General features: G+C 35.7%; 1 protein-coding gene across 1 annotated transcript; it reads right to left on the bottom strand.

The window, feature by feature from the left end:
- Nucleotides 1-5,585: 5,585 nt before the first annotated feature.
- LOC129258505 (uncharacterized) lies at nt 5,586-20,973 on the bottom strand. Its single transcript, XM_054896764.2, has 5 exons — nt 20,885-20,973; nt 20,121-20,238; nt 17,030-17,332; nt 12,222-12,350; nt 5,586-6,248 (listed from the first exon to the last, which is right to left on the bottom strand). The coding sequence occupies exons 2-5, from the start codon at nt 20,176-20,178 to the stop codon at nt 5,920-5,922; spliced, it is 819 nt and encodes a 272-aa protein (XP_054752739.2). The 5' UTR covers nt 20,179-20,238; nt 20,885-20,973; the 3' UTR covers nt 5,586-5,919.
- Nucleotides 20,974-26,008: the final 5,035 nt, after the last annotated feature.

Genomic DNA, 26,008 nt, shown 5'->3' with positions numbered 1-26,008 from the left:
CCAAGGGCAAGTTATATCCCCCCTATGTCCTAACCTATAAAGCTTTACACTGGCTAGATTTACCGTCAAAAGTCTAATTTTATTTTGGCTAAAATTAATTTCCAAAGATACTATCACATAATTATATAGAACTTTATTTCAAAATCATTTAAAAAAGCCAAATTTGTCTCGCTCGCTGGCGACTTTTTACAAATTTTACCAAATTTGATATGTTGTGCTGCCACAAAATATTTCGTTTATTATCCGCAACTGCTTTGAAGTTGTGTATTGTGTAAATACCCGCGGTTTGATAAAAAAGTGGCCATCTGCAAAGTTTAAAAATATCACGAGGTTCCGAGGGCTCCGCCCCGGACCAGTGACGGCACCCACCGGCACCCACTTGCCCCCCCCCCTTCGAAATTGAGGGGAAAAAATGTATAGTAAATGTTGTCATAAGCATCGTACTAAAGCTGCAAAGTGCCCCAAACAGCTTTTTCGTTCTTTAAATTTTGAAAATTTTCTCATCCATTCACGGTAATAAACTCCCAACAATTTTTGTCAACATATAATAAATCTTTCAGGTCATTATATAAAATTCAGAATTTCTCTCGCGCTACGCTCTCGCAGTAACTGTTGACTGAGATAAGTAAATTATATGTTCACATGGGGCTTAAAAATCAAGTGTTCAAGTCAATATGCTTCTCGTGATCAGAGTTCTTGTTATTAGTTTTAGCGAGATACACATCCTGCACATTCATAATTTTCACGAATCAGAAATATTCAGCTCGGGCTACGCGCTCGCATCAATTGTTTAGTTAGATAGCCATCCAGGTCATGATAAAAAGTAGTGCTTAGAACGTCCAGTTATCATCTCAGGATATCAAAAATTTTCAGCCCGCGCTTCGCGCTCGCATTATTTATCTGGTGAGATATCATCTTCACGACTCAATGCAAACAGCTAGTCCTTAACAGGTCCCTTTTCAAGTCAGTAGTGTCTACATTGAAAATATTAGCTTACGCTTGTCGCTCGGTTTTGTGAAATAGCCCCCCCCCCCAAATGTGTGTTCCCCCAACTGTTCTTTTGCCTCCCCCTAGGTTAAACATCCTGGTGCCGCCACTGCCCCGGACCCGATCCGCATAGCACTGGCCCCCAAAAGTTCTACAACCGAGAAAAAAAAAGATGAAAGGAAAGGAAAGGAAGGTGTAAGATATGATGTTATTTTCTGAATGCCTTGTCAAAATCAATCTCAAAGTTGGATTCTGGTGAAAAAGCCCTTTTTCTCGGTCACTTCGCTCTCTCGGGACTTATATTAAGCAACTTTTATGCCGCGCGCGACATGCTGTGCCCCCTCTTTTTTTTCTGCTTTTTTAAAAACTTTATATCACGCATTGAGCTTCGTCCTAATCATGCTAATGCTCGGGCGCAATCGTTCATACCATGATATGACCGGGAAATATTTGGATCTTGGGCCCTCCCCCCCCCCTGGCCACCGACCCCTGTTACGCCCCTGAGGAGGGTTCATTACAAAAAAATGAAGGTCATCTTGGTTCTGAGAAATTTGACAAGCCTCCCAAAAAACTAATAAATAATATATATATATATATATATATATATATATATATAACGATATTACGTTCCGCGTGTTGGACATAGAAGATATTAATGAGGCAAGTGGAAATGCATTGTACTTAGTTCCAACAGTTTAACGTCGAAAATTTGGAATTCAAAATAAACTGTTGGAACTAAGTACAATGCATTACCACTTTGCCTCATTAATATATATATATATATATATAATAATAATGATAAAAGGGTTTCATTACATATTGAAGGTCATTTTGGCCCCGAGAAATTTGACAAGCAAAAAAAAGTTTCTATACAAGAGGTATGTCATTGTGGTTACTCTTCTCCATTTTGTCACACCATGGACCCCTACCAGAATTCCAGGTGGTGCTGCCTACAGCAAAAACTGTGGTGTTAACCGGTGTACATAGAGGACCACACCAGTTATTTTACTCCGGTGTTAAATTGATGGTGTTAGTTTAACACCTATTGGTGTTATTACAACACCTTTGGTTGTTACATTTACACTCTTTGGTGTTATGTTCAATCTCTAGGGTGTAATTTTAACACATCGGGGTGTGGTCCTCTATTAACACCAACTGGTGTCAGTTTTAACACCACAGTTTTTACAGCGTTATATGGAGAATAATCAGCAGCACCCCCGCTTTCCAGGGCCATGCACCCCCCCTTCCCACAATCATTTCATAAAATTCATACACCAGACTCCCTGGGCTGGCTATTATTTATATAAGCATGTGAAGTGAGCAAATTATGAATAATCAAAATAAGACGATTTTATTTCTATTTTCATTTATTGTCAAAGCTGATTTTAAAGTAGAACATAACAGAATCATATCAACTGTAAAAATGCAGCAAATTGAAATATGATCCTGATGGAAAAAAAATGATAAAAATCCATATTTTATTGTTCGAAATAGACATGAAATGAAATACTCCGAACCTAAGAAAACCTAAACCTACACCTACACCTAAACCTATGAAGTAAAGTAATATAATTTACAAACACAGCTAAAATACAATTAATAAAACAATTAACGACGTCAAAGATGTGCATTGAAATCATAAGAAAGCGGAATATATAAACAGTCAAACCTGTGTAGAGTGGCCACCGAAGGGGAAATATAGACAGGTGACCACTATAAACAGGTTGGTGGCCATCTTCAATTTACCACGTTTTATAGATACTGTGCTTGTGCAATGGACATGTAGTGTTTTTGATGTCTTGATATATGACTTCAATGACTAAATAATAGATAGATAGATATATACTAGTAGATAGATAGATAGATAGATACTAGTAGATAGATAGATAGATATATAGATAGATAGATATATAGATAGATAGATACTAGTAGATAGATAGATAGATAGATAGATACTAGTAGATAGATAGATAGATAAATAGATATAGATAGATAGATAGATAGATAAATAGATGGATAGATAGATAGATAAATAGATGGATAGATAGATAGATAAATAAATAGATAGATAGATAGATAAATAGATAGATAGATGGATAGATAGATACTATAGTAGATATATAGATAGATAGATAGATAAATAGATAGATAGATAGATAGATAGATAGATAGATAGATAGATAGATAGATAGATACTAGTAGATATATAGATAGATAGATACTATAGATAAATAGATATATACTAGTAGATAGATAGATAGATAGATAAATAGATAGATAGGATAGATAAATAGATAGATAGATAGATAGATAGATATATTGATAGATAGATAGATAAATAGATGGATAAATAAATAGATGGATAGATAGATAGATATATAGATAGATAAATAGATATATAGATAGATGGATAGATATATACTAGTAGATATATAGATAGATAGATAAATAGATAGATAGATAGATACTAGTAGATATAGATAGATACTAGTAGATATATAGATAGATAGATAGATAGATAGATACTAGTAGATAATATAGATAGATAGATACTAGTAGATAGATAGATAGATACTAGTAGATAGATAGATAGATAGATAAATAGATAGATAGGATAGATAAATAGATAGATAGATAGATAGATAGATATATTGATAGATAGATAGATAAATAGATGGATAAATAAATAGATGGATAGATAGATAGATATATAGATAGATAAATAGATATATAGATAGATGGATAGATAGATACTAGTAGATATATAGATAGATAGATAAATAGATAGATAGATAGATACTAGTAGATATAGATAGATACTAGTAGATATATAGATAGATAGATAGATAGATAGATACTAGTATATAGATAGATAGATAGATACTAGTAGATAGATATATAGATAGATAGATAGATACTAGTAGATAGATAGATAGATATATACTAGTAGATAGATAGATAGATACTAGTAGATAGATAGATACATAGATATATAGTTAGATAAATAGATAGATAGATAGATAGATAGATAGATAGATAAATAGATAGATAGATGGATAGATACTAGTAGATATATAGATAGATAGATGAATAAATAGATAGATAGATACTAGTAGATAGATAGATAGATACTAGTATATAGATAGGTAGATAGATATATAGATAGATAGATATATACTAGTAGATAGATAGATAGATACTAGTATATAGATAGATAGATAGATACTAGTAGATAGATATATAGATAGATAGATATATACTAGTAGATAGATAGATAGATACTAGTAGATAGATAGATACATAGATATATAGTTAGATAAATAGATAGATAGATAGATAGATAGATAGATAGATAAATAGATAGATAGATGGATAGATACTAGTAGATATATAGATAGATAGATGAATAAATAGATAGATAGATACTAGTAGATAGATAGATAGGATAGATAAATAGATAGATACTAGTAGATAGATAGATAGATACTTGTAGATATATAGATAGATAGATATATAGATAGATACTAGTAGATATATAGATAGATAGATAGATAGATATATACTAGTAGATAGATAGATAGATACTAGTAGATAGATATATAGATAGATAGATAGATACTAGTAGATAGATAGATAGATCTTGACCGTATTCGTGGTATTGACGACGGTATAAATTATTTAAACCACTGAGCAACACTATATAATTTTATACACAATTTTTACGTTACCTTTGAGAAAAAAGAGATACATTTTATTAAATAAATGAGTGAAAATATTTTCAGGGGCAAATACAATATGACAAAAGGATTCATTAACTCATTAATTTATCTCTCACATCTTCATAATTTACATCCGATCGTTAGCAATTTACATTGCTATAAGTCTGTTTTAGATAACGCTTTGCAATATTCCCTTTAAATTTACGATAAAAGAGCACGTAGAGTCGAGTAACCTTGCTCACGTGGAGAGGTACCGTGGCCGGGGATCAAAACATTCGACTTTCACGAGTCTATAACTTGTTGCAAGTGGTAAAAACGACTAAAAGTGCTCTCTAAATTACTATAAAACCTATCAAATTATTAGTCGTTGCAGCTAAAAATTTTATACAGAAATTTAAATGGTAAACAACCATTACAACTGATAATAACAACAATTCCACGCATACTATAAAGACATCAACGAAAGACTGAAATTCGTAGACGAATCTAAAGCATCAATATGTAGAAGTTGTGTTCATCGATTTGACCATTAATTTCATCACTGAAGTCTAATAATGATTATAAATTCTTCCATTGTTTTACAGCTACGGAAAATGACATGAGAGGTATGAATAGAGGAATCCACTTCAGTAAAAAGGAGAAATCTATATATCTCAGATGGACTTGATTCCGATGTAAGAACGGACACTATTAAAAAACTATAAAAACGTCACTCATCCGTCTTGCGGCAACTATGAAAAAAAAATCTAATTTACAAATTTGATAGATATCGGGTCGAAAACTCAGACGAGCGACGAAAGCCATACATGTTTTAGGATTTTTCCTGTTCTCCCAAAACTTCATGGAGTTTTCACCCCACAATGCACGACGGATTCCAGAACACTATGTATTGAAAATGCCCGTCACAAATAATGACAAAGAACAGCTGGGAGGTCTTTGTCGAAAATTTGTGAACTCTCCGGAACAGCAGTTTCGTCTTATAGGTACGAAGCTGATGAACAATTGCGAATACCTATGTTGTTTAGTCCGGTGTGAAACTGCTGTTTTGATTAACCGATGTCAAAAATTCTTGTTTGTTCATTGTCATGAAAGGCATTTGGCAATATATTTTCTATGTTCTTGAATCCGTCGTCGTTCGCGGAGCGAAAACTTCCTATTGACAGTGGACTTCAAGTTACTGTAGTGCCAGGACTGTCGACGAAACATCAACACTCTACATGTATGATGTGGCTCTCCAAGACACAACGATCTTCTGAAAGCGACCATTTTGTCGAGAAAGAATCGCCGATGCTAGTTGGATGCCTCTCATTTTGTTGCATACCTCACTCATTTTTATGTTATCACGGTCGGCAAAATATACGTGGATTGCCGGGAAACGCATCCCATATCGTCCGTAGATCTCAGGACAAGTGGAAGAGACGTGATGGGCTGTGCAAGGGATCATGGAGGAGGTCCATTCGATCGGGGTGGTGGTGGTGGTGGCACTGGTGGTGGTGGCACTGGTGGTTGTAACCAAGTCATCAATTCCCTGCACTGGACCATCTAAATTGATTATAATAAAGAAAAGAAAAAAAAAAGAGGTATATTTTGAATAAGTAAATTTTAAGAGCTGTTTTGAATTTGTCTAGGCCTATTTACTGTGATTGTCGAATTTTGTTCAATAAAAATGTCACACTGGGCACTATTTTCACTCTGAGAAACCCTTTTTAAATATTTATCTGTGCATGTAGCTATACTCTAGTCTTTGCACTATATAGGGTGCACCTTTTCACATTTTTACACGCGGGAGGCACGATGGCACCCAAAAAGATGCTGCAGCTACTGTGAAAATTAGCGTGTAACTGTTGTGCCGAGGGTTTATTCATTTATTCATTTTTTTTGTTATTGCGATCAATTATTGTATTCAAGTACTGTTCTACTCTACATGCGATGATGATGGTCAAACATTTTTGAATATTTTCAAAGATTCTCCGATAGATTGAAACTGTTTTTTAAGGGTGTGCCACATACGTAATGTTACATGGAATTTGACAATCGATTGTAACTGATTTTACACGACCTGCATCTGACAAAGAGTTAACATGATCTTGTCAATATCACGCCTTTCAGATACGGCCTGTTACAACCGATAATGTCGGACATTCCAGTCCGAAAAGGGGAAAATTTAAGCACTTTTTCAAGCACTATATATGCATGAAAATTCTGAAGTGGATGTGGATGCGAGCGCGAAAATTTTAGCCTATAATTATATGGTGATTTTTTTACCTGGTTGCTAAGAAAGCATGAATGCTTGTAAGCAAGGACCGACGGCTTAAGGTCCTCTCCAAGGGACCTGGTAGGCATAATGACTATTATGCCTTACCAAGGGGCACTAACGCACCAATTAGGAATCAAATCCACATCACCGGAATCAGAAACCCCCGCTTTACCGACAGTGGCGTAACAGGCGGGGGGGCAGGGGGGGCAAGCTGCCCCCCCTGGCGGAGCTCACCGGGAAAATAAAAAATAAAACGGGAAAAATAAAAAAAAAAGGGGGGGAGAAAGTGAAAGGGAAAGGAAAGAAAAAAGGGGAAAGGGAAAGGAAAAGGGAAAAGAAAACTAAGAAAAAACATAAAAAAGGGAAAACGGAAAGATAACGGGAAAAGGAAGGAAAAAAGAACAAGTGAGAAAGAACAATTCGCCCCGATATACAAATACATTAGCATGATTAGTAAGACAGGGAAATAAATTAAAGATGACAAAAAGGCAAACAAAAGCGGGAAATAAATGCAGAATGGAATTAGCCAAAATCTAAATTGGAAATTAAAGAATAGGGACAAGATAACATACACTACCGGGCTGCCGAGGATTGAGATAACGAGCGGGAAGAAAAATGGATGGCATATAGCATAATGTCGTATGAAAGTCTATCATAAACTTGCTAAATCTCCAAAGGCTCTGTCCAAGAGTCAAGACCCCGTGCAGTGGGGGCTCTTCATCTGTAACATTTAATGGGTTCTATAACGGGCCCCTATATGGACCATTCCTGCATTAAGCTTTACGTTGAAGCATTGGCGTACAGGGGGGTGGTTCCACAGCCAAGGGGAACTAAAAGAAAATAAAGGAGGCAGCGAAATGAGATAAATGAAAAAAAATATATGACATGATATTTGCTATAATGATGTAAAAATCTATCACATAATTAGAATTTCATTTTAACAGGCCACTTTTTTTTCTGGCTCGCTTCGCTCGCTTGCGACTTTTTACAAATTTTCACACATTTGCTATGGTGTGCCCCTCACAATATTTGGATGATTACGATACACAAGTGCATTGAATTTATGTGTTGTGTTAAAGCTATATAAATATACACGCAATTTGATTAAAATAAGTGGCCATCTGTAAGGTTCAAAATGGCTTTGATATCAAGAGGTTCCGGGGCTCTGCCCTGGACCCCACCCATAAAGCACAATTATATGGATGAGTTTCGACCTTGGCCCTCAAAAGATCTACAACCAAACAAAAACAAATGAGGAAAGAAAGGAAAGTGTATTAAATTTTTCTGAATATCACGTTAAAATCTATCTTCATGTTAGATTCTCATGAAAAGGTTATTTTTTAATCTCGCTCGCTTCGCTCGCTCGGGACCTATATTAAGCTACTTCTTGCCGGAAGCGCCATACTCGGCCCCCTCGAGCATATAGAGCTTCGCCCTGATGCTCACAATCATAACAAAAATCCTGTTCACCGTGGCGTACAAAAAAAGAGAGAAATAAAGAGAGGAGGGTGAAATATGATATCATCTTTTTAACATTATGTCAAAATATATCACAAAATTGGATTTTTGCAATAAAAATGTCAAAAAATTTTGCTCGCTCGCTTCGCTCGCTCGCTTATATATATTCAATTCAATTTCAATTCAATTTTATTTTCCACATATTGAGTAAAAAACATGCAATATAATTACAATTGAATACATACATAGATAATAAACAATACAAATATAAAAAGTTACAATATATTACATAAAAAAGACATAAAATAATCATATGTATGTATATATATATACATATGCCCGATACGCCATATCACCCCCTCAAAATTTTTGCCTTATGACGCCATTGCCTGTTCCATGATATGACCGGGAAATTTTTGGCTCTTGCCCCCCCTGGCCACCGACCCCTGTTACGCCGCTGTTTACCGACTGAGCTATCGCGCCTCTTTTGAGACATGAATATTTTTTTTCAAGTCTTCACCTCACCCTACTTTATTCACTCTTCTGTCTCCTCTTATTTTTCCTCATTTTCCCTTTTCTCTCGTTCCCCTTCCTTTCTTATGCGGGGGGGGGGGGGGGGGGGGGGCCTTTCCCTGGATCCGCCTATGCCCTGTGGGCGGATGGTTAAGGGTTTTTTTGCGCTCGCGAGCTGATCTGAACCACAAATCAGGAGTAGTACTGCAACAAGTCGGCAATGATACATAGAGTCACCGTAGAGGTCTTGTGCCAGTAGACCATTATGGTTACAAGATGAAATGAATATGCCTATTGGATGAAATGATGATTGGACGAGATGGTGATTGGACCTATTGGTGATTGGACCCATGGCAACGATACCAAATGATTGTTAGCCGAAATGGGTTTAGACAAAGTGATAGTGAACCAACTGAAGTTAAACCAAATGGAACATGGACGAAATGAGAGTAGACCAAGTGGTTATTAGACCGATTGGCTATTAGACCAAAAGGTATAGAAGTAATGATATTGGACAAAGTGGATATTGGACCAAATGAAAAAAAATACAATTAGACTAAATGATAATAAACAAAACGGCTATTAGACCAACTGGCTATTAGACGAGATGGTAATTAGACGAAATGGTTATTGGACTGTGTTGATAGTTGACTATAGTTGACTAACTAATGGTAGACGAAATTATATCAGACCATGCGATAGTGGGGAAAAAGGCAGTAGACAAAATGGCAATAAACCGATAAATATCCATACAAAGAGTAATCCTGATTTCCAAATCACTAAATTCTCTTTCTCGTGTCTCAAAATACTTAGTGAAAGCATATTTTCTATCTTATCTGTAGCTCGAGTCCTGAAGAAAATACCGCTGTGACATTATGCGTTGCGACATGTGACATTATGTGTTGACAATTTGCTGCGACATTATGCATTGCGACATGTGACGTTATGCGTTAGAAATTTGCTGCGACATTATGCGTTGCGACATGTGACGTTATGCGTTAGAAAAACTACGACATTATGCGTCGGACGCTCTTGGCATAATTGCCACCTTTCGCAATCATCACGGATGCTAATATTAGGGTCCCCTAACACAAAAGTTGACGCTTAATCATACACTTGATTTTTAAGATTGATTGTACATTACAGTCAATAGAATCAAACGTAGAAAACTGCTCTACAATCAATGCTAAGATTTGTGTTACAGGGGGGTTACATGCCCTACAGATCTGCTTTTCGTGTGCAAAATTCTTTCCCGCGACACCCGCGCGCCATCATGCATGTATTACGACTGATGGCTGGAGATATTCGAAATGCAGGACCTAAAATAGAATATGACATATGGATAAGAAAGTGGTTTTTCAAACAAATCGAGTACATATTGAGTGAGGAAAAACTTACTAAATTAAGGCTTAGATATAGATCATTACAGTCCATCGAATCGATATTGCATTTAATGTGGATTATTGGTGGATGACTGGCAATTGATTCCATGAGTCAGATCAACTCTTTAGCCGAACCCATTTCGCATATGTAAACAGCGTATGCAATACGTTTGCATGCGGGTTTCTTTTGTTTCTTTTGTTCACTCCTTCTACACAAACGATACGCCTCTAGCACACGATGTAAAGGGTGTTATGTTTTACTTTCCCCAGAAATGGGGGTTAGATTCGAATTCCGGGGGGACCACTTCCATTGATGAGTGGATACCAGACACGACCATGGGGTTTCGAAAAATACCCTAAACAAGGGAAGCAAGTCTTTTCCAGATTATGAAAATGCATCTTTTAACAATTATTTGGCTTGTGAAACCATACAAGTATTGAAAATATTTCCCATTTTTCAGTATTTTAATCATCGTTTTTGACATCTTTATAACGTTACATAGGCCTATACGTAACGTACTTTAAAATACTGAAAAGGGGGATATATTTCCAATACTTGTAGGGTTTTACAAGCTAAATACTTGTTAAGAGATGCATTTTCATAATCTGGAAAAGACTTGCTTCCCTTGTTTAGGGTGATTTTCGAAACCCCATGGTCGCGCCTGGTATCCACTTATCAATGGAAGTGGTCCCCCCGGGAATTTGAATCTAATCCCCCATTTCTGGGGAAAGTAAAACGTAATGCCCATTACATTGTGTGCTAGAGGCATATCGTTTGTGTAGAAGGAGTAAAAAAACCCGCAAAATCGACTGAAGTTCAGACGAATTTGGCCTACTGCCTGCTGTGTACATATCAACGCATACGAAATGTTTCGGCTGGAGAGGTGATCTGACCCATGGAATCAATTGCCAGTGATCCACCAATAATCCACATTAAATGCAAAATCGATTCGATGGACTGTAATGATCTATATCTAAGCCTCAATTCAGTAACTTTTTCCTCGCTCAATATGTACTCGATTTGTTTGAAAAACCACTGTCTTATCCATATGTCATAATCCATACGATGATGGCTATCAGTCGTAATACATGCATGTAATGTAGTCTAGTTCTAGACGATTTTAAACGAATATATTTGCACCACGATATAATACGTTCTATTCCGTGCGTACGCCCAGCCAAGTGTGCGCGCAAAACCGAGAACCTGTACTCCGATTTCCTCGGAGTACAGGTTCTCGGTTTTGCGCGCACACTCGGCTGGGCGTACGCACGGAATAGAACGTATTATATCGTGGTGCAAATATATTCGTTCCTCGGAGTACAGGTTCTCGGTTTTGCGCGCACACTCGGCTGGGCGTACGCACGGAATAGAACGTATTATATCGTGGTGCAAATATATTCGTTTAAAATCGTCTAGAACTAGACTAGCATGTATGGTGCGGGTGTCGCGGGAAAGAATTTTGCACACGAAAAGCAGAACTGTAGGGCCTGTAACCCCCTGTAACACAAAGCTTAGCATTGATTGTAGAGCAGTTTTCTACGTTTGATTCAATTGACTATAATGTACAATCAATCTTAAAAATCAAGTGTATGATTAAGCGTCAACTTTTGTGTTAGAGGACCCTAATATTAGCGTCCGTGAGGTTTGCGAAAGGTCCCAATTATCGGTTGTAACATGGCCTACTTACATAACTTCATTTATTTTGGTCCCAATTTTACTCCGGCGTTTAATTTATTTAATTTTATTCGTCTTCCTTATACCCAGGGTAGACTGTTTAGTGATTGAAACACTGTTGTTAACCAGGGCCCTAGGGCGTCATCTCCTGCATAGAACTTGGTCTCAATAAAGTGGTTTGAAAATAAATATTATGTAAGTCTATGTAACTTAAAAGTGTATTTCCTTACCTTCGCACATAATAGCGTTGGTATCATTCTCACATGAATGCTTGTATATTTTAGAAGGGTAGGTGTTTATGTTGAGAGCCGCACATCTGTCAGGTCCCCCTATGATATAACCCGTGTTGAACCACCAATCTAAATCAAATTAAGATAAGACATCACCATGTTGGAAGAACACAACTATCCCTCGTTTTCACACTAGGTGGTTTCAAACCGCCTCGATCACAAGAATCCCCGTTAAATTACGAGAACATGTTTAGGCTAAAAAATACCAATTAATTATTCCTGCATTCACACCGCCCCGAAACATACCCTTCGAAATAAATTCCTGAAGTTAGGAGCATGCGCAGTATGGTCTAATAAGCAGGCAAGGCGCGAGATTCAAAACCACTAGCCCAGCAGCCACCCACGGCGCCCGCGCCCAACGACACGCTGGGCTAAAAGTTCCCGTAAATTGCTTTCACATTGCCAAAATACCTGCGAACTTGGAAAAATCCCTGCGAAAGTTCTCGTAATTTCGCCAAGTACCAACTATTTAGCGGGTATTTTCTTTCGGGGAAATTACGCGTAGTTTGCTTTCACATTACCAAAATACCTGGTATTTTCTGATCGGGGTAAATTTCCAGATCAGAGAATACCTGGAACTGACAAACTTCGAGGCGGTCTGAAACCACCTACTGTGACTGTGTGAAAAAAAATGGCCAATTTAAACAATATGAATGTAATTTGACATTGTGGACACCATACAGTGCGGGTGTTAGTGGACCCCGAGTGGAATGGGAACTTGTGACTTATAGTGTTAAAATGTTTAAATTCAACAGTGTGGCGATGAGTTCACATTTTAAAGTGTCCGACACACTTTGGACACATTGTGGGTCAGTGGTATAAGGTGTCCGCCTGGTGTCACCGTAGGAAAAAATGTATTTATACTGTTCAAATTCAAGAGAACTTCGCATCAGACATGAATGGTTATTATAATAAGCACCATACGTATCATAATGGCGATATAAGCCCGTTCCGCACTCCTATCTAATGATCCACAGATAAGCGAAAACGAGCTAGAGAATGCAGCCGCACACTCGTTTGTCAGATCAGTAGACGGGTCAATATACGACCAAAAATACCCTTACTCGGAACAAATTGCAACAAATGATTTTTCAACGGCTCTTTGTACTATTTGACCTCAGGAATAACATACTAAAAATCGACCAAAATCCGCATCCGGGAAAGTGGTTATTTTCAAGATGGCGTCCAAGATGGCCGCCATTCACTGAAAATGGATACAACTGACTCATTATCCACTCTAGAATCCTATTTCGATTCATATTCCATGGTCTAGGGGGTAAAAAAAATTGTTGATACAGGCTAGAGTGAATTATAAGCCCTCCAGTGTACCTGGCAAATCCAAAATGATGGCGTAGGCTGAAAATCGACAATTCATCTAAGTGGCTTTAATTTGGTTTTTATTCAAAGGTTTTAAGGGTGAAGTAGTAAATTGGAACAAGTTACAAGGAGAGCCCGTGGTGGTGTTCCAAAAAAAATCCAAGATGGTGTCCGAAAATCCAAGATGGATTAAAAAAAATGGAGCTTAAAATGGCTGTTGATAATTAAAATGGACTTTGCTGTTGCTACTTAAAAAAACCTACATAGTTTATTCAATATCCAGAAATATGATTTTTATGTCTATACCATGGTTAAATAGGTAAAATAATACATTGGGGCAAGTTACATGTATGCAAGGAAAGCCAGTTGTTCAAAAATCAGCGATAGATTCCAAAAATGATTCTGAAATGGCTGCTAATACTAAAAGCGGACATAGCTCATTTCATATCGACGTGGGAGATGTGATTTTGGTGTCTAAACCACTGGTTTCAAGGGTCAATTAATACATTAGGGCAAGTTACAAGGACAGTCAGTGGCCTGGTATTTCAAAAATCTATGTTGACTTCCAAAAAATTATTCTAAAATGACTGCTGTTACTTAAAGCGGACATATTTTATTTCATATCGGCCTGGGAGATGCGATTTTGGTGTCTAAACCACTGGTTTCAAGGGTCAAAATAATACATTAGGACAAGTTTTCAGGTCAGTGGTCTGGTATGACCAAAAATCCAATATGGCTTCCAAAAATTGGTTGCTGATAATTAAAAGTGGCATGCATAGCTCATTTGAAATCCGCCTGTGAGATATGATTTCGGTGTCTAAAATATAGTTTCAAGGGTGAAATGATATATTAGGACAAGATTAGTAACAATGACAGCCAGTGGTCTAGTATGTCAAAAATTCCAAGATGGCTTCCAAAAAAGGAGTAAAAAATGTCTGATGATACTTATAAAAGGACATAGTTTGTTCAATATCTGTCTGCATGGGGAATATGAGTTTGGTGTCTAAACATGGTTTAAAGGGTCAAGTAATACACTAGGGTAAGTTACAAGACCATTCAGTTGTCTGAATGTAAAAAAAAAATCCAGGGTGACTTAAAAAAAATGGGGTGTAAATTCACTGTTGTTACTTAAAAGTATACATAGTTTCTTAGAAATACACCTTGGAGGTATGATTTTGGTGTATACACTAGAGTTTAAAGGGTCAAGTAATATATTGGGTTAAGTTGAAAGGATAGTCAGGTGTCAGGTATGTCAAAAATCGAAGATAGCTTTAAACATTCGGGTTTTAAATGACTGTTGTTACTTGGGGATATTATTTTGGTGTCTACACTAAGGTTTCAAGGGTCAAAAATACTTTGGGACTGGTTACCATGATATGCAGTAATCCATTTTGCCTTAAAATCCAATTAGGCTTTAAAAAATGGGTCTAAAGTGACTGCTGTTACTTAAAAATGGACAAAGTTCAAACAATATCCACCTGAGAGAAATAATCTTGGCGTCTACACTTAAATGCATGGGGATAAGTTATCATATTGTTTCATGAGTTGGTAACAGCACCTAGTTTTATGAAACTTTACAATTCACCATGGATTTTTTTTGACAATACAAACCATCCTTGTTACTTGTCCGAATGTATCATTTGACCCTTCATACCACAATTTAGACACCAACATTATTTCTTACAGATAGATATTGTAGAACTCTGACTATTATTGAGTGATATGACTCGTTTAGATGCATTTTTGAAAACCCTCTTGCATTTTGGCAAACTGGACTACTGCATATCAATGTAACCAGTCCAAACGTATTGATTATTTTAACCATGAAACCATAGTGTGGACACCGAAACCACATCTCGGTGGATTTTTAATGAAATATGTCAATTTTTAAAGTAACAGCAATCATTTTAGACTCCGATTTTTGGTAGCCATCTTGGATTTTCGACCGACATACTGGACCACTGACTGTCCTTGTTACTATTTTTCTGACTTTTAAAACCATTGTTTAGACATCAAAATCATATGCCCTTGACGGATATTACATGAACTAAGTCCATTTGTAAATACCAGCGGCTAATTTGTACTATTTTTTTAAAGCCACCGTGGACTTTTGGACATACTTGACCACCAATCGTCCTTGTAACTTATCCCAATGTTTTATCTGACCCTTTTAACCATGGTATAGGCACAAAATCATATTCCCGGATTTTGAACAAACTATGTTCGGTTTTTTTGTAAGTAGCAACATCATTTTTTACTCCATTATTGGAAGCCATCTTGGATTTTTTAACATACTGGACCTCTGACTGTCCTTGTAACTTGTCCCAATGTATTATTTGACAATTATTGAAACCATGGACTAGACGCCAAAATCATATCTGCCAGGTGGATATGATATGAGCTATGTCCATTTTAAGTATTAACAGCCATTTTAAACTCAATTTTTGGAAGCCATTTTGGATTTTTTGACACACAAGACCACTAGCTGTCTTTGTAACTTGTCCCAATGTACTACTTCACCATTAAAACCATTGAATAGAAACCAAATTAAAGCCACTTAAGTAATAGATGAATTGTGGATTTTTTAGCCTACGGCAGCCTTTTTGGGCGCCATCTTGGATTTTCTGGTATCCTGGAGTGGTAATGTTCACTCTGACTTGTATCAATGAATTCGTTTACCCACTTGACCATGGAATATGAACCGAAGTAGGATTCTAGGGTGGATATGAGGGAGTTTTATCCATTTTCAGTGAATGGCGGCCATCTTGGACGCCATCTTGAAAATAACTACTTTCCCATATGCGGATTTTGGTAGATTTTTAGTATGTTATTCCTGAGGTCAAATACTGCCAGAAACAGTTGAAAAATCATTTGTTGCAATTTGTTCCGGGTCAAACCATATATTGACCCGTCTACAGTGGCGGATCGAGGGGGCGTGGGGAGAACGCCCTCTTTATTTTTCCCCGGCGCAGGCATTTTTTAAATTGAGATACACAACTTTTTCATTAAAAAACGTGCTAAAAAATTTTAAGCTCGCGCTTCGCGCTCGCATAGTATTTAGGAAGATAGCCATCCTTTTCAAGATAAAGGCATACAGACTAATGTCTCGTTCTTAGGTCTAAATCCAAACAAATTTAAGCTCGCAATAATATTGAGATAGATACAGTATCTTGCTCTTTATTTAACCATCCACTTTTTTCAGGTCGGAATATCAAACGATTTCAGCTCGCGCTTCGATCGCGCTTGCGTTAATTATTTAGTTAGATATGCATCTTCTCCATTAGTAAAAAAAATGTTCAAAATATTCAATTTCAAGGTAAAATACATCAAATTCCAAAAAATAAATATAAATATGGGCCTGCACTTCGCGTTTGCTTTGTCTGTGTATTATAGGGATTGCGATGATCTCATACTATTGGCTATAAACTCACCGCTATTGATGCCAATCTCCGTTCCATCAGCACAATAGAAAGAATCATCGTTTCCATTGTTGGTACAACCAATCCACAACCCCAAATTGCTTCCGTAAAAGTAGTTACGTAGATGAAGTAGACTGGCGATGACGGTCTCATGTTCACTTTCCGAACTTGGCACGTAAACATGAGAATTTAGGTCGCGACATGTAAGCTCTGCAGTTTCATATAAGTAGCCTGATGAATCGAATTCGTAAATATGGTAGCAGGAACTTCCGTACATGTTTACCCATGGGTAGGTACAATTGACTTCACCTGTCACTAAAAAGAGAAACAATTTAATGAAAATCCTTAAGAGGGCTCGAGGTGGACTCAAAGGAGTACTACTCCGGGATGAAAATAATTATTTAAATAAATAAAGTAAAATACATTGAGCAAGACATTGAAAATTACATCAAAAAAATTGTGATAATATGTAAATAACAAAGCAATTCTACTATAAAAGTTAACACAAATATTTTGTAAAAAATAAAATAAATAACCTGCATGCCATCATAAATATTCAGTAAGTGGGCCGATGATGTCAGATCCCCAGTATTCCCTTTTCAGTGCTTCGTGGAATCATCATTATTTTATATAGCGTGCATGATATTGTCTCCCGAGCTTGTAGCAAAACAAGTTGCAGCAATGAATATTTAACACACTAAATCAGTATATTCTCGGAGGACAACATTTGAATGAATGTACATTTTATTTCATAAATAATAATAAAATGCAAAAAGAATAGGAGAGGATTATGTATTAGTTTAATAATTTTACATTCGTGAAGACACGCGTAGAACTTATATCACCGAAGTAATGCAATAATTTAAAATGTCATAACTTTGTTTTTCCATGTCCGATTTTGATGAAATTTTCAGTATTTTGTTGTCTGATTTTACTTTATCTATTAAAATAATTTGATTTTCTGCCTGGAGTACCCGAGTACCCCCCCCCCTCCCTTGGAGTAGAGACTTCCAAACTAACTGTCAAGTTATATAAATAGAATATAATGAGTAAAAGGAATGAAAATTTTATAAAGATAATGAATGGAAAAGGGGAAGAATGACAAATAAAAAAAATCAAATCCATGGCCCTGGGAAGCGGGGGTTCACCCCAAAGTTGTTTTTCTCACCCTTGGGGTGCTCTATCTTATACATCATTGCCAGCACCCCCTGGAAATCAGGTGGCGTGTTAAAATGTAGTGTCATACTGTTCAATAGCCGTATCATTTAACTTAAAAAACGAGTGAGAGCATCTGGTAAAGGGATGGTCCAGGCTGGAAATATCTATATCTCAATAAATAGAGTAAAATTCACAGAGCAAAATGTTGAAAATTTGATCAAAATTGGATCATAAATAACAAAGTTATTGAATTTTAAAGATTTGCATTATTCCGGTGAAACAGTTCTAGGCATGTCCTTATGAATATTCATTAGGTGGGCTGATGATGTCATATCTCCACATGTTCTTTTGTATTTTATTGTATGAAATTAGGTTTATTCAAAAAATTTCAACCAAGAACTAAAACAATTGGACTGACAACTGATTAAGTGCATTAGTTATTTATTGCCGCAACTTTTTTCACCATAATGGGGACACATCATTTACACATGTATGAAAAAATGAAACATTTATGATTTCATGTAATAACATAACAAAAAGGAAAGTGGAGATGTAACATCATCAGCCCACCGAATGAATATTTATGACGATGTGCATATAACCAACTGTTTTCACAAAATATTGATAAACTTTAAAATTCGATAACTTCGTTATTTGTTATCCGATTTTGATGAAATTTTCAGCATTTTTCTTTGTGAATTTTACTCTATTTATTCAGATATAAATATTTTCAGCCTGGACCATCCCTTTAACAATAAAAAAAAATGACTTTACATAGTCATTTTGCATTGTTTAGGCCGAAGTAGAAAAGTCAGTTATTCATCATAGGTTGCAAAATTGGTTACAAATTTATAATACAGCATTTATTGTTTATAAAAAAAGAAAAATCGCTTCGATAAACACCCATGCATTTTGAAATGGTTGTATTTCTATTTCAATTTGAACTAACTTTGTGAATAAAAAGACGACCGTGTTGGACCCTTCACAATGAAGAGAAAATTAGAATATTTCATATTTCATATAATAAAAAACAAAAGAAATAGTGAATGAATGACGTCATCAGTCCCCTCGTTTGCATACCGACCAGGATGTGCATATAACTGTTCTGTGAAATTTAGCTTTTTACATTAGATTTTGATGAAATTTTCAGTATTATGCTTCTTGGATTGTTCTCTATTTGTTCAAATCAACTTTTTGTTGGGGTGGACTTGTCCTTTAACGAATTGTAATTTCTAATGGAGTTGCTGATATAAATTTTAATCAGTATTTCAAACATTCAATGGTTTCATTTCGTTTCATTAAAGAACAGCCAGTGTGTTATGATTGTATTTTTATACAACTGCAGTTATAAATAGAAAAATGAAATATTTTACTCACACGAATATTGACACTCTACTTACACATTTTGTTATAATGTATTTTGAAAACATTCATCAGGCTTATGTAATTGCTGTGTTTTGCATGGTAAATGTATGGGGAAAAAATGTACATTTTTATTTCTTTTTAATAAAATCAAACGGGCACGGTCGTTTTACACAAGTGATAATAAAACATACCATTACACAAAATAATTTCAAAAGGGTACAAACATAAATATAATTTCAGTTAAAATCTATAAGAAACGACTACATATTACAAAGCAGTGGTGTAATGAGGCAAAATTTTTGAGGTGGCAGATACGGCGTATCGGGCGAAATTCAAAGTTGCCAGAAAAAGAGCAAAAATATTGACATTTTTATTTTAAAAAAAATATCAAATTTTCCCATATTGTGATATATTTTGTCATAATATTCAGAAATTGATACCGTATTTCACCCTTCTCTCTTCCCTTTTCTCTTTTTTTTTCTTGGACGCGAAGAATATGAAGGGGGGGGGGGGCTCATGCGCCCCAAGCCCCCCATCTGTGCGCCACTGCTCCGAAGTTATATATCCCTGTGGAACTCACCATTGCGAAGTATTAAGACTGAGGAGAGGAACAATAAGGTAGCAGCTCTTCCAAGCATTTTAAGTTGAAGGAAGAGTTATGATCGAAAAATTCCTTTCATCAAAGAAACGATGGAGATCTGGAAATGATAGTAGACATTGGAGGATTAGTTTTACGATTACCGATCACTTGGATAGCAACAGTAAATGAACAGAATTCTGGTTAAAAAACGACAACATTGCTTACTTTACTAGAATAATGGTAAATACGAGAACATGAATTATTCGTTTCATGATTTGTGATCTAAGAAGAATATTTGACAACTTTACAAGAATCTGTAGCATTCATTTCGTTAACAAGAACGTTTCCTGTGTCTTGGTCAGATTTGTTATAATATTTCTTTTCATTTAGACTTATACCTTAATTATGTTAGAGTTGACTCCAGTATTTTTTTCGACAGTCCTGTTGATACTAGTATTTTTGCTATAGAATTTCGTCCCCCCCCCCGAATCGCACTGATTTGCATGGAATTCGCTTATATAGACCTGCATGGTCCATGTATATCCAGACAGATGGCTTCCATGTTTTTATTTATTCATTCATTCATTCAATCAACCAATAACTCATTCATTCATTTATTTATTCATCATTCATTCATTCATCCATTCATTCATTCATATACATTCATTCGTATGAACAATGGCTTTCTTCCACGTCACAAATTTAATCATTTTTTATAAACACAAATTCAAAATAAAATATAAAGATGTATTTTCGAGACTTACCTTAAATTATCGATCCAATTGCGGAATGCTTCCGAATCTCCAAAATATATACGCTGATGTTATCGGGTTGGAGGACTATGAAGTTAAATGAATTGATTCGGCTTAATAAATGACACCAAACTTTACAATGCTTTAGAGGTGACAGAGAACACGACCTTCAAATACACTTCTATACCAATTCTCCTAATTAATAAATACAAAGGTATATTTGATAAAAGGTCTTCAACCCACATCTCTCTCTCCCTTTCTACATCTCTTCCACTCCCCCTCTCTCATTAATCTTCCTTTCTCTCTGCTTTATCTTCTGCCTCTCGACATATCTTGTTTTCCCCCTTCCTCTCTTTCCCTCTTTTTCTTTCTCTCTTACCCTTTCTCTATCTTTTCTTTCTGGTCTCCCTTCTCTCTCTCTCTCTTTCTCCCGTCTTTTAATGAAATTTAGAATGCATGTCATGTACACGTGTGTCAATGATGGTCCAATTTCTTTTAAAATATGTTGAAAAGATATACATTTTCAAATACTTTGATCAAAATGTTCGATTGTAAATTAATGATAATAATAATAGACATTTATATGGCGCCATCTATCTAGAAATATTTTATCTTGAGGAGCACAAGCAAAAGAAGGATGAGTGTCAACGTGCCAATACTTTTATTAGATTTCAGTTAAGATATGAAAGTCTCTTGTGATGATATATTTCTTAAATTTAATGGCAAATTATTCCAAAGTGGAGGTGCTGCGGCAGAGAAAGCTCGCTCACTATAAAAATTATGTACATATTAATCCCGATATTAATTAAATTTTTCATCTTGAAATTAACTGCGCAACAATCTATTCATGATTGAGAAAAGGACGAGGACCTTTATCATAATAACTCGCACTCACCTGATTACTAAGCATTGTTTAGAGAATTCCGATGGTCGAGCTCACAGTCACATCAACGAAACCAACTACAAACCGACCGATGATATGCAAAAAAAGCTTCGATCGGACTGTCCATGGATCACATTGGTGTAAGTGTAACCATGTTTTAGCTCCATGGTGTAACTATAGCTCCAAACTGTTTCCCCCAACATTTACAACAAAGAGGTTCCACTTTTGGGGAGGAGGTGAAGGTCCTTGTCTTGGATTTTTCCCCTTTTTATTCAATTTGTCTTTATTTTAATCATATAAAAATCAATGTAACTAAGAGGAAATTACGCTTTGTGGTAAATGGACTATAGGAAGTCGAAATGCAATTAAGCATGGACCTTGTTGTGGGATAAGTTTGTATAAGTAACGGTAATTTTTCAATATATATCAGATTTTATTTACCAATGCTTTATGTTCACGATCAATAGTTCGACTACGTTTTTCATCAGAAGCAAAGTCATGGAGGTCTCGGTTTTGGTCAGATGTGTATTTATTGTAATGGAATGAAAACAAATACGCATTCACTAATGTAATGGCTACATCCCTGAACCCACTTCACAATACTTTATATGTATATATTTCTTATTGGGTTATGCCTTATCGTTTCGTAGACATGCACCTACATCCAACATACATAGAGGTATTATTAATTAAAAAGCAATCCTCTTGATCGACTTTCGTGTTGCTTCATGGTGCCGTCCATATATAACGAGTAATACAAAATGATTTTTTTATTCTTGTTTAGTGGACTATTTCAGTCCACTAAACGACAACATAATGACCAAATAGAATCTATACTAATATGGGTAATACATATTTATTCAAAACAATCCAATCATTGACTCAACAATCTGACAAGCTAAGTCCAGCAAACTCTGTGGCTAATAAGCATGATAAGTGAGACAGATCTTAGTCGAACATCAACAATTATGATAGACTGATGAATCACAGAGCAAGAGTGATTGACAGGGAAGCGTTTCATCAACATTTTCGTCCGACAAGTTGTCAGATCTGACAGCTTTCCTTGATTTTGATTGGCTGAGAAGCACTGTTACTATGGTAACTGTTAAAATGGGACTTGACGGATATAAACGTCTGACAAGTCCTTTCATGAAACGCTACGCAGAGGCTCACGCAATTGTTGGATGTTTTCGCTTTTACTACGCGGAAACTCTCTACAATAAATTCACATTTTGCTGAATTTCCTTACCATATAATCATAGACAATACTCCTCTGAAAAGAAAAGGACACAAATAGGTGTTACAATAGATGAAAATTTAAATTGGAACGAACACATACGTTGCATATCTACTAGTATCTCAAGAAACGTCGGTGTACTTTACAAAATGAAAAACATTATTCCGCAAACTACCCTTGTTACACTTTATACAATTCATAAATTTTACCCTTTATATCGTACTGCAATATAGTTTGGGCATCCTGTGCAAAAACTAAAATTAATACAGTATATTTATGACAAAAAAATATTCGAAATTGTACTGATTCGCAGTATTTAGCACACACAAACCCATTATTCCTTAAACTAAAGACTCTAACAGTATTTGACATAAATTCACTTCAAAGTTAACTGCTGGTGTTCAAGTACGTAAATAACATGCTTCCACCTTCATTCCACAATTGTATACAATGAACACATCTATTCATTCATACCCTACACGGAACTCTTCAAATTTTCACTTATTCAACCCCAAATTGATCATTGCACAGAGATCCATAAGACACAACGGTCTCGATTTATGGAACTCTCTACCAGAGTCTATCAAAAAATGTTCATCTCTTTAATCATTCAAGGCAAATGTTAAATGCATGTTATAATCACAATATTTAAAGTAAGTTTTCTGTGTCAGTATTTCAGTAAATCATTAAATCAGTTTTCCTGTGATTTAATCATCACTAAATACTCTCCCGTGGCCATCATCATCAACATCATCATCATCATCATCATCCATGTCCATCTCCATCATGGCCTTCATTTTCACCATTATCACCATCATCCTCATTCATAATCCACCTTCATCATTATAAAATTATGAACAAAATAACGTTTTCATTCTGCTTTATAAATGTATATATAATATTAATTTAATGAGTTTTATTCCTGGGTTGTCATTTTTTCAAGCAATCTGCTTATAATGACAATCCTTCTCCTGCAAACTGTAAATGTTAGATTTTCTTTGTTGGTAGTAGATCACATTTGTTTAGAATGATTTTTTTGTTTTGTATTTTTTTCTTTATGATTCATACCAAAATCATTTACCGATTATTATGTTTGTTACGTAATGAAATTTGTATTGTTTTCGAATGTTATGAATGCAGAATAAAACAATAAATCAAATCAAATCAAATCAAATCAAATCAAGCACATCAATTTCTTTGAAAATGCAATTAAAATCACAATGAGGCATTTGTCGAAAGTTGGTGGACTGGGACAGCAGATCATCCGAAGATTTGCCGCGGTAGAACAATTGCCAATATGCCGTTGTCCAGTCAAGAGATTCCGATGCTGTCCCGGTCAATCAACTTTCGACAAAAGCCTCTCAGCTCTCCATTGTGATTTGACTTGCATTTTCAAAGGAATTGGTGCGTTATAGAGAGGTCCAGATTGACACTCTACAACAACCTGCTTCTCCAAAGAACGCCTATCATCTGAAAGGATGCATTTTGTTGAAACAGAAACGACCCTGCTAGCTGGACAACTCTTAGCTTCTCATATACCTTCTCAAAGGTTATGATCTGTGAAGTGAACACCCACGAATGGCAGGAACACAACTTACTCCGTCCCGTCCGGAGAAATCTGGACAAACGTGGGTAAACATTTTAACTAACATCCACGACAGGTTCCACAAGAAGGGGCAACACTAAAAGGGGTGTTTTATTGCTAGTTGTCATGGTAAACATTGTTGAGATTGTTGACACCCGATGTGATAATGGTAATAGTAACGTCGTTACCATTATCTCGCATTAGATGACTATGGCGAGATATGTAATATGCTCTTCATGAATTCCTAAAAATAGTCCTTAAAATGTTCCAGTTTTTGTCAATATAAATATAATTATGAGCTGGCGCTTCGCGGTATTTGATCAGTGAGATACATATCCTTTTAATGGCACAGTCCTTAGAATGTCCTTATTAGGTAAGTATACGTGGCTATTGAGTACGCTTTGCGCGCCCACCAAGTGACTCAATTTTTTGCTGCCTCCAAATTCCGTGACCCACGGAAATGGGTACTGGCAGTAAGCTATTTCTCAAGAAGCTGTGAGTACCGGAATAGATAGACTAGGTTAGCCGGGGTAATATATGAGCGCCTTGAGCACCTTACAAGGTGGATACGTGCCCTATACAAATCCTATATTATTTTTTATCATCTATAATTTTACCAACCATGCTGTACGATTGAAACAAATGATATAGAGTAGTTTGTGTAATAAACTAAACCCTTTAGAAAAATCTGATCTACCTATGATGCATTATCAAATGAATTTGATTAAAAGAAAACTATTTGTAGCAAACAAAGAATGAAAGTGCGCAGCACTGCACTTTTTTAGAATGAAAAACATAGCCAGAATCATGGCACGAATCGTAGAACACGAAGAGTAAAAAAGAGTGATGAACAATTATCCCATTCTAAAGAAGATAATCAAACGCTGGAAAGAGATTGCTAATATACTATATATAAATTTATCATTTCATTTTAAGGTTACTTAATCATGTCCCATGGTTGAAGATATTGTGGCAATTTCATAAACAATTAAGATTTTTTTAGATTATAATAATCATCGGTTTCAGCATGAATATGCCAGCACAATAAGATCCCAGATTTCAGAGAAGGAAATTTTTATGTGATTATCGTCTAGCTAATTGAAAAAAAAAAATATGTACATTGATAAAGAAAACACATTAAAAAAACACGCCTGTATTCGTCTTTGTTATAAAACTGAAGGACAGTACTGTCATCAAAACCTACACAAATGATAAAAAATGTTTTGTTTCGTATAACATGTATAATGTGCTCTCCTGTTTCATTAAGTGATTACATTTTTTAAAGACCTGATTAAACCAAATTCATGTTCTTTGCCATATTTAAGTCGGTCTATGCGAAATTACAATGTTAATTATTTCAGTACTGTACTATAATATCATCAAAATACACGAAATTGCGATAAATCATTAAACAAAACCCCTTTCATAGTT

Source organism: Lytechinus pictus, chromosome 4 (genome assembly GCF_037042905.1).
Source record: "Lytechinus pictus isolate F3 Inbred chromosome 4, Lp3.0, whole genome shotgun sequence".
NCBI classification, from domain to species: domain Eukaryota; kingdom Metazoa; phylum Echinodermata; class Echinoidea; order Temnopleuroida; family Toxopneustidae; genus Lytechinus; species Lytechinus pictus.
Note: the sequence above shows the minus strand (reverse complement) of the source record. Positions and strands in the feature narration are given on the sequence as shown.